Source organism: Galeopterus variegatus, unplaced genomic scaffold, assembly GCF_000696425.1.
Source record: "Galeopterus variegatus unplaced genomic scaffold, G_variegatus-3.0.2 Scaffold3395, whole genome shotgun sequence".
Classification (NCBI taxonomy): Eukaryota; Metazoa; Chordata; class Mammalia; order Dermoptera; family Cynocephalidae; genus Galeopterus; species Galeopterus variegatus.
The window spans coordinates 176,697-187,713 of NW_007729506.1; the positions used below are offsets into that span (position 1 = coordinate 176,697).

Consider the following 11,017-nt stretch of genomic DNA (forward strand, 5'->3'; position numbering starts at 1 on the left):
CGGTGTTGCGGCCGCACCTCGCTCAGCCAGTGAGCGGGAACCGGTCTGTATGTGGGATCCGAACCCTCGGCGGGAGCGCCGCCATGCTCCCAAGCGGCGCACTGTAGCAGTGCGCCACCGGGCCAGCCCTTCCATCATTCTTGGGTGCTGAGTTTATGTGACCCTCATATGGCATAGTATGTAGAAATTTTCTATGAAAAAAAGTACTGTTGAAGAGGAAAGGTCGCGTTGGCTATCTGGAGTTACCTGATTTTTGTATGGTGCTGAAAATTTTGTTGACAAAGAGATTGTATATAATGAACAAGTCCTACCATCAATATCCACTTGTTCACCAGTGAGATACTCCATCTTTCCCCCTAAATCCGTAAAAAATAAGTCAGGTTATTTGTTATAAAGTCCTGAAATAAAGACCATTATCTATTATTTCTATTGGATGATTAAGTCCTTTGGTTATAAAATTTTTTTTGAATGTAAGAGGCAAAAGTTCAGTTTATTATTTCTTTCAAGACTTTTTTTTTTAAAGGCAGTTTTAGGTTCACAGCAAAATTGAGAGGAAGGTACAGAGATATCCCTTATACCCCTGGCCCCTATACATGTGCATAGTGTCCCCCAGTATCAACATACCAAACCAGAGTGGTACATTTGTTACAACTGATGAAGTTGGACTGGCATGTCATTATCACCGAGAGTCCATAGTTTATGTTAGAGTTCAGTCTTGGTGGTATGCATTCTATGGATTTGGAAAGTTCAGTTATTTTAAGTTTTAAAATTCTAACCAAAGAGCTGGCCAGTTGGCTCAGTTGGTTAGAGTACGGTGTTGAAAAGGTCAAGGGTTTGGATCCCCGTACCAGCTAACCATGCACAAGCACACATACACACACACACAATCTAACTGATCGAGCTTTTGATCATGTATAATCACAGTGCAAATTATAAAATTTGAGGTTGGAAATCCCATGTTAAAGTTTCAAATATGTTTGTGCAAATTTACATGTACAGTAATTTTATGTACAGGAAAAGTATTTTACTTTTTCTGTTGATTTTTTTTTCTTTCTCAGTTAAATTTTAATTTGGGTAAAAAGTATATGCATTCATCAATATAAAGTGGATACAGTAATTTGTACATTTGTTCATTAGTTTCTAAAACTAATCACATTCTCTGGATAAGCTTTCACAAGTTTTTTCTCTTGTTATGTATGAAATAATCTGAATGAAATGTGTTAATACCACCTCTCTAAAGAAAAGTAATATGGTATGAAAAAGTCAGTGAGTCTCTTCCAACAGAATAATCCTTTTGTTACATACTTTATTAAGAAAAAAAGCTAAATTTTTAAATATTCTAGACAGAGTGGTCTCTCCCCTTCTCTTAAGTTGTATGGGAGAGCCAGTACTTGAGGAATTTTTTAGTTTTCCCTTTTTAAGATAGAAAAAGGTTTCTCTTCTATTTTAGTTTTTTTTTAATTGAAAATTTTAATTCATATAATGATAGTATAAATGTGCCATGGTAAAAATATTTACCACCCTTGTTTTTTTTTTTTTACTTAATGCATATCATGATTTGTGGCACAGGAAAGTGAAAAATGGAGAGGAGGAAGATTTCAGTGTTGTTTTGGTTTTAGTTTCAATCTTACTTCAATTAATATTTATTTAAAGGAGAATTCTAAAATACAGCAGAGCATGACGATATTCCTTATAGTAATATTCCAAAATACAGCATATAATGTAAGTGCATCATATATTGGGATAGCAGATAAATTGAATTACATCAATACCATCGACTATTAAGATACTATTAAAAAAAATTAAGGCTATGATATATGTGGGGAAATTTTTTATATAAATTCAAGTGAAAAAAATTATAAAGGATATGAATATTGGTTTGTCCTCAGCTAAATGCCAGTCATATCTCATTTAATCTTTGTTACTCTTACCAAAGATCATCAAAATATGAAGGTTTGTGCTATGACTACATCTGACCAATGAATCTATATGCACAAGTGCAAAGAACAATGATGTGATAGGATAAACTGCAGTTTATTTAAACTGGTGGAATCATGAGTGTATCATTTAGGGATTGAATTCAGCTGCTCATGAACAGAAAACCCATTTAGTGTGGCTTAACCAAACAGGAGTTTAATTTTTTTTCACATAAAAAGTCCTGAAGAAAGTGGCCTTAGGATGGTATGGTGTTATTCTCATCAGGGTCATAAGCATCTTCTTCCTTGCTGCTCGGCTGTCTGTAATGTATGGCTTTAGTCCTCATTGTTTCTTTATGGTTTGAAGATGGCTGCTTCACCACCAATGTCACCTCTGCATTCTAGGCAAGAAGGGGAAGGCATAGAGCAAAAGGCTCCTTCCAGCAGATTCTCCTTCCCTTTAAAGAGTTTTCTTGGAAATCTTTTCCAGGGACTTTTGCTTCTATATCACTGATCAGAACTATGGCATCCAGTTTCCATTAGCCAAAAGGAAGTCCAGAAAATGTATTTTTTTTCAAAGCTGGTCATAGTGCCACCTGGAGTAGAAGAGGGGCCGTGTTGGTAAGGAAAAAGGGGAGAAAAATGCATTAGATAAGTAACCAGCAAATGTCTGCCAAGTTTTTTTTTTACCTGAGTGCTATGATACTTTGAATCCTAAAAGTTAGACTGGCTAAGGTAAGAAAGACACATGGTGGTGAGGCGAGGTGTTAATGATCCCAATTTCTTAACAGATGTTTAGATTGTATGGATCTGTTCAGCTTTCTCCTTTTCACCATGGCCTTAGCACCATTATATCCTAGAAAGTCTGTAAGAGCAAGAAGGTAGAGTTTTGCTACTTTTTACAGGACTGATTTTAGAGTTCAGAGAAAAATGGAGCATTGAAACTTAGAACTGAAACAAAGATTTGCATACGTGTGGAGAGATTATGAGGTATGTAGTATGTCTGAGCCACTCTGACCCTTAGTTCCTCATGTGTAAAATATATGACCTGCTGTGCTTACTTCAGAGGTTTTTATGAAGATGAAATGGAAGAGGTAGTGTCTACATTTTTGTATAGAGCAATCAATACAATTTATAACAACAGACATATTTCACTTGATGGTCCAAAGTTCCACACCTGTTTCATGTTGCAGGTTAGACTCGAGCTTAGGACTCCTGATTCCTTTTCCAGATGATATATGGTAATGTCTATACTCTGTTAGATTGCATTACTCTTATAACTAATTACTCTGTAATTCAGCATTTTATGCAGTGCAGTTCAGCAGTTCCATACTAACATAACTTGACAGTTGAAAATATGGTAATGGTAGGTGGGAAGGAGTGAGGATCAACTTAGATATGAAAGTAAATCTCTCTGTACAGTGGAAAGTACTGTGTAACTTCACAAAATATTCATGGGATACAAAGGACAGGGGAAGTACTTAGAGTCAAAATGACTGAAAAATCTAGAAAGAGGTATCATATTTACTTGTTTGTGTCAATTTGTAATGTGCTAGTAGTCTCTTAGCTAGTCAATCAATACCAAGTTTTAAGGAATATATTTTATCATATTTTATATGTTGACCGAGAAACAAATGTGAAATCATACAAATCAAACACAGATTTTTAGAAAATAGCATCTAGAATGTCATCAGTAAAAATGTTTATAATAATTCTATGATTTTCTGGTACTGGGTAGGGATTTGTTGAGCTGAATGTTAATGCAGTATATTTTTGCTTTGCATATTTATTGTTGTAAATATTTTAAAAGCTTAAAAATTAAGAGCTATTTAACTACATATGCAATTTAACTACAATACTACATATGTATTTAACTACAATTATGCAACTTCAAAACTTTCCAAGCACCTTTCATAATAAGTGTGTCAAGTAAATCGTGTATATTTTTTCATTTCTCCCTCCTCAGTGAGTTACCTGAGAGAGAAGAAGGTGAAGGAGAAGAAACTCCAAACTTCAGCCATTGGGGTCCACCAAGAATGTAAGTGGATGACATTATTGGGTTTCTCAATAGGAGCACAGTCAATGCTTTTTTCTTTAACTTAGTAGAGGGTCATTCAGTCATACTCCAATGATGGAGAAATTGAAATAATTTCACATGAAAGCTAGCTTAAATTTTGCTTTCATTTTGTCCTATCTAAAGATTTTTAGCCAGACAAAAAGACTTTAAACAATATTATGAAATCTTTGATTTTCAGACAAAGCAATTTACAAATGTCCATCTATAATAGCAACCCATGGACTAAGTACAGTTTATCACTGCATCATTAAGCAAGTCAGGTAAATGTAGTAAAGCTGCTTTTTTTAAAAAAAACAACAATAGTTAAGGCTTCTATTATATATCATTTTATCTTTACCTTTCTCCCCTGATGGTGGGTCAAATTTTGTGCCTTGTTTCAGCTAACAGTGTGTCAAACCCGTCTTCCCTTGGATATGGTTATAGTTTTAAGTACGCACCAGGGCTACACTTTGAGATTATAACTCTTCCTTTAGCTGCTCTCTCTAGTCTTTGTGCATTAATTCCACCACCCCAATGCAACCTGTCCTTTTATTTGCAACTGAATTCTGAGTTTTGTCTTAACTCTTAGGAACTGTTTTCTGGGTTACATTTTTAATTGAGTTAATTATTGGCCGTGTCTCTGCAATTTAAGTAAAAACTATAATATTTTGAGGGGCAATTTTCATTCCATGCTTTTTTAAAAAAGATGATGTACAGATAGGAAGAAAGGAAAACCTTCTAGCCTTAGGAGCAGACAAATTCTGTTCTCTGATTAAAGAACCACAGAGTTAAATCTGCTAACTACAAAAAGTGGCTTGGACAACGAGCCTCTGAGTGGCAAATTGACTTTATTCTGAAAGTCTGTGCTTTTTGCCAAAATGATATATGTGTCTTTCTTGATCTTTCACCCATTTGTTATTTCTTCAGTCCATTTTTTGCTAATGTTATAGTTATAAATGAAATGGACTAGTCACAGAAAATAGATTGTGATAGAAGATGGGAACATTAAGGCTTAGCTAAATCTTCTCTGAATTTTAAGAGTTGTATTCATTGTTTTAGAAATCTATCTTTTCCAGAATTTAAACTTTCCCATGTCATGAATTATTGATAGCATTTTATAATTTTGGAGCTAGGTGTATAATTTATATAACGTTTGTAAAAATATATTTAGAAAATCTATTTTTATAAAATATGAGTCACAAGGATATGGTACAAATTGAATATTTACAGTGACAGTCCCAGAGATTGAATTAACTTGTTCATGAGTCAGTTTTTTGGTTTTTTTTTTGTAGTGTTGAGATTTTTAGAGAACCCAATGTTTCACTTGGTATCAGTATTGTTGGTGGACAGACTGTTATAAAACGCCTGAAGAATGGAGAAGAGCTTAAAGGTATATTTATCAAACAAGTTTTAGAAGACAGTCCAGCAGGAAAAACAAATGCACTTAAAACTGGAGATAAAATACTTGAGGTAAGTGATGTTAAAATACTGTTTTTGTTTGAAACATGGTGTAATACAGTAAAAGAATCATTTAGCCAGAACACCCTTCTTCATGTATTTGGGTGAGAGCATGTACAATTGGTGTACTCTATTTATTTGCCTTAGTTTATGTGCAATTTATGAATTTCTTAAGTGGGAGGAGGGGTTAGCAAATAAAATAATAAAACAAAAACCTCCACTGATTGAAAAAAACAATTTAATGAAGGGCTCTATATAAAATGGGGCAGATGGTGGGCATTACGCTTCTCCCACAGTCTTTAACAGGCTCTAAATTTTAATATCATGTGTCAGTGGGATATCTATGTTTGTCTAGAGAAAGGAATTGACCCTGGAAATTTCCAGGTTCCATTGGGGTAGGTGTGGATCCATGGTTCACATAGTTCACATGGCTTTGCAAGAGCTAAGTTTTAACAGCACATCAAAGTGCCAAGAATGCCTGAGGTCTGAATGTGATACATTTCTTTGCATTGGGTTTATTGGCTGACACCACTGTGGGTATCTCCAATTCCAGAATCTCCTTGTTTTTGATTCATGCTCTGTGGTGTTCATTAGCCATAGTATTCAGTGTGGACTCCGTCCTTTTCATTTTCTATTTGTTCTAGGACAAATTGTTAGAGACACCTTATTCTGTTTCCAAATAAAATGGAAATGAGAATTCAAAACCAATAGCATCACTGTAAAGATTAAATCAAAGAATTACATAAAACTGCCCTGTATATGCAAATTTTGGGTTATATTTGTGTTTATGAGATGTTTAAAAATTTTCAAACACATTGATAATATGGCAGTGAAGAAAATAGTGGCGGGGAATAGGCAAAAATCATAAAAAGTAATATGTAGAATGTTTGATTGTAATAAATAGCTGGGAAGAAAAATAAAACGGGAGGAGGATGAGGATTGCTGGGGTGGTGTGAAAGCATTAGGTACAATTTTAATAGCTTTGTTATGGAAGATGATATTGGGACAAATATAGAAAATGAGACAATGAGCCAGTTGGGTAGATGGAAGAAGAAGGCTCCAGGCAGAGAGAACTAAAATGTGAAAGCCCTTAGTAGGAGCTTGTCTGGATGTGTTCAAGGAGCAGCAAGAAGTCCAGCATTGCTAGGGTAGAGTGAACAAGAGAGAAGGGGGTAAGAGACAAGGTCTGAGGAGTAATGAAAGCCACATCATGTAGAGCTCAGCAGGCCTGGAAAGTCTTCTACTCTGAATGCAATGGAAATCTCTTAGAGAATTATGAGCACGTATACATTGTTTAAAAGGAATAGCCTGGCTTCTGGGGTAGGGGTGGGAATAGGGACTTTAGATGGAAGACTATTACAGAATTTAGGAGATAGAGAAGGGTGGCCTGGACCAGGAGGGGAACAGTGGAGATGGTGAGACGTGGTCAGATTAGGGACGTATTTTGAAGGTAGAACAATGGGATTTACTAACAGACTGGATGCAACGGAGAAGAGCCAGAGATAATCCATAAGCTTTTCAGTTTGAGAAACCAAAGACAGAATTTCCATTTACTGAGATGGGAAGACTGTTGGGAGGAGCAGATTTTGGTAGATGTATTTTGGACGTGTTAAGTTTGAGATGCCTATTTGACATCCAAGAGGATATAATAGGCAGTTAGATAAACAAATGAGGATTTCTATATCCTTACTAAATTTTTTTGCATGTTTTTCCTCAGTCTCAGTTAGAGATGTGTTTGTCTCCCACTGCGATTATGGATTTGTTCATTATTCCTCATAATTCTGCTGGGTTTTGCTGTTTATACTTAGTCTTTGTTGTTAGATGCATAGAACTTCATATCTTCTTGGTGATTTTTTTTTTTTAATGCTATGTAGCTTTCCTCTTTATCCCTATTACTTTTTACCTTAAATTCTATTTCATTACTATTGGTAACTGCTTTCTTTTGGTTTATTTTCAAGAGGACGTTGTTTTTTTCATTTTTTCTTTTCAACGATCTTTGCCATTTTTTTAATTGTATTTTTTGTAAGCAATATACAGCTGAATTCTGCTCTTTTTTAAAATCTATATTGATAATCTTCATCTAGTAAATAAGTGAAATTAATTCTTTTTTACTTTGATTATTGATCTATTTAAATTTAATTTTAAAACATTTATCTTGTATTTTATCTTTTTCCCCCCCTAACTTTCTCTTTTGAAATAATTATAGGTTCATAGGAAGTTACAAAGAAATGTACAGGGAAGTACCATGTACCCTTCTCTAAGCCTTCCCCAGTGTTAGTATCTCACACAACTACAGTACAATAGCAGCACCAAGAGATTGACGTTGGCACAACCCATAGACTTTGTTCAGATTTCACCAGTTTTCCATGCACTCGTGTATGTGTGGTGTGTATGTAGCTCAACACAGTTTTATCACATGAGTAGCCATTCGTAAGCACCATCACAATCAAGAAACTCAACTGTGTCATCACAAGACTCACTTGTGTTGTCCCTCTACTATCTCTCCCCTCTTCTCTCCCCAATCCTTAACCTCTCTGTATTAGTCAGTTTCTGTTGCTTATAACAGAAATACCTGAAATTGGTAAAAGAAACAATATTTATTGCATACTGTTTTGGAGAGCGGGAAGTCAAAAGCCGAGGAAACACATCTGGTGAGGCCTTCTTTGGTGAGTGGTGACAGCAACATAAAGTGTCACATGGAAACAATATTTATTGCATACTGTTTTGGAGAGCGGGAAGTCAAAAGCCCAGGAAACACATCTGGTGAGGCCTTCTTTGGTGAGTGGTGACAGCAACATAAAGTGTCACATGGTGGATGGCTGAGCAGAGAGAGCTAACCTCCCAGTGGCTCTCATTTTAAAGCCCTCAGAATGTTCCTCATAATCTAATCACCTCTTCAAGGCCCCACCTTTCAATCACCATAATAGGATTTCCAACCCTCCTCTTAACACTGTCACAGTGGAGGTTGTTTCTATTACAAGGACTTTGGGGGACACAATTCAATTCACAGCATTTTCACAGCCAGTAATCTGTTTTTTCATGTCTATAATTATGTTATTTCACGGTTGTCACATAAATGGAATTATACAATGTTTATCTTTTCGAGATTGGCTTTTTTTACTCAGCATAATTTTCTTGAGGTTTATTCAATTTGCAGTGTGTATCAATGGTTCATTGCTTTTTATTGCTGACTAGTTGTTTTAGTAATTGTTTTAAAACAACTTAGTTGCTATAAGCCCAACTTAGTCCATGCTTCATCAGGCTGCTATAACAAAATACTGTGAACAACAGAAGTTTACTTCTCACAGTCTTGGAGGCTGGGAAGTCCAAGATTAAGGCACTGGCAGATTTGGTGTCTGGTGATGACCTGCTTTCTGGTTCATGGAGGGTGCCTTCTCCATGTATCCCTACATGGTGGAAGGGACAACCTCGCTCTCTTGGTCCTCTTTTATAAGGCCACTAATCCCATTCTTGAAGGCAGAGTCCCTATGATCTCATCACTTTGCAAAGGTCCTACTTCCTAATAACTTCACCTTGGGGGTTAGGATTTTAACAGATGAATTTGGGGAGAACACGAACATTCCAGCCATAGCAGTAGCATTTGTATACAAATTCCTGAGTGGAAATATGTCTTCCTGAGTGGAAATATGTTGGGATTAAATACTGAAGAGTGAAATTGCTGGGTTTTATGGTAAGTTCATTTTTGCTTTTGAAGCCAGCTGTCATACTGTTCTCCAGAGTGTTGTACCATTTTACATTCCCACCAGCAATGTATGATTGATCCAGTTTTTCCACATCCTCACCAACATTTGGTGTTGTCACTGTTTTTCATTTTAGTCAATTTGATAGGTATATAGTGATATCTCATTGTGGCTTTAATTTGCATTTCTCTAATGACTAAGATTGAACATCTTTTCATGTGATTATTTGCCGTCTGTATATCCTCTTCAATGAAATGTTTATGCATGTCCCTTGCCTGTTTTCTAATTGAATTGTTTTTTGTTTTATCTTTTTAAATTTTGGTTTTGTCCCCCTCATCTGTGTCTGTTGTCAGTTGGATATAAAGTATTCTCTCACTTACCTGTTATCACTTTTATACATACTAATAAGACCCAAGGTTTTGTTTCAGATTTAATCATTTATACATATTGTACTTTGTCAAACTCACAGCAGACTTGACATGCTACATTTTAGTGTATACTGCGTCTAATATAACAAATTATTTACTTTTTTGTGCAAAAAGTGTTATAAAGATTTTTTGTTTTTAAGTAAAGCCTAGTAATCAGTTCTTTTTGTCTATAGGTTATAAAACGAATGTCCTGAAACAATAACATGAAAAATTTAGGTCCAAATACAGAAAAATTTTTTAAACTCGAGAGGTGGAATTTAATTTATTTTGGGGGAATGGATCTTCATTTGTGAAGTTCTTGGGTATAATTCTAAAGCTGAGACAAACTAAGATTATTTTTCTGTTATAATATGGCAAAACTCCATTTTTCCCTAACTTCAGAGTGTCAGTGATTCCCATTTAACTCTGGAAATCTGTTAGGAAAACAATTGATCATTAGTAGATGATAAAGTAGTTCTCATATAGCCTTTACCCTTGTTGAAAATTTTTAGGAGTAGGTTATTCATATTTCATCAGACTGTTGTGACAGATTTTAAACTTTAATTATATTTATATTTTATTTGCTTACTATTATCCATATCCTTCCCCAACGCAAGTTAGAAAAGAGCTTTTACAGAACGTTAAATCTTCCAGTGGTTGCCAAGTGGAATAATATGCCAATGTTCTTACCAAGTCCTTTTGGACCTTGCATGATGTGGCTCTAGCTGTCTCCCAACCATACCTCTTTTCTCTCTCTCCTCTTTCATTGTACTTTAGACTCACCTGCCTTTATTTTGTTTTGTTTTATTTTCACAGCTGGCCATGTGGGGATCCATACCCTTGACTTTGGTGTTGTAACACTGAGCTCTAACCAACTGGACTAACCAGCCAGCCCTCGCCTACCTTTGAACCCCACTCACACACTAGGCTCCTGTCGCCAACCTACTTTAGGACCCTATAAAGGAATAAACAAACTTTCTTCCCATTACTCTCACACTCAACATAGAACACTTCCGTGACCAGGTGTGTGGGGGTTTTTCCTCACACACCAACCAATTTCCAGCAGACATCAACTAGACGTCTTAAATTTTAATTCAGTTCTGACACTGTCTACCTGAAGATAGCATCAGATCCCACAGGTTGAGGGCTCAGTCCCACAAGACTGCCCCTACTTCAGATGCCAACCACAAGTAGTAGGTTGTCACCTATACTTCTGACTGACAGACTACAAACCGGGGTTTCCTCAACCCTCTCCTTGCATTGGATTAGTTTACTAGGACAGCTCACAGAACTCAGGGAAACAGATGAACAGCCAGATTAAGAGATGGGTAGGGCAAGATGTGGGGGTTGCGGAGCTTCTGTGCCTTCTCTGGGTGTGCCACCCTCCCAGCACCCCCACATGTTTAACAGCCCAGAAGCTCATCAAATTTTTTTGTTCAAGAAATTATGTACAGTGTGATCTTCAACCCCCATCCCCAC

General features: G+C 36.1%; 1 protein-coding gene across 1 annotated transcript in view; it reads left to right on the top strand.

Moving 5' to 3' along the window:
- The window catches only part of INADL (InaD-like (Drosophila)), a gene marked incomplete at its 3' end in the record, with an annotated part of 165,617 nt that overhangs the window by 135,490 nt on the left and 19,110 nt on the right, over window positions 1-11,017 (top strand). The window contains exons 22-23 of the mRNA XM_008584873.1: window positions 3,883-3,954; window positions 5,265-5,442. Of these exons, the coding sequence (XP_008583095.1) occupies window positions 3,883-3,954; window positions 5,265-5,442 (250 nt within the window). The remainder of the gene's footprint in view (window positions 1-3,882; window positions 3,955-5,264; window positions 5,443-11,017) is intronic.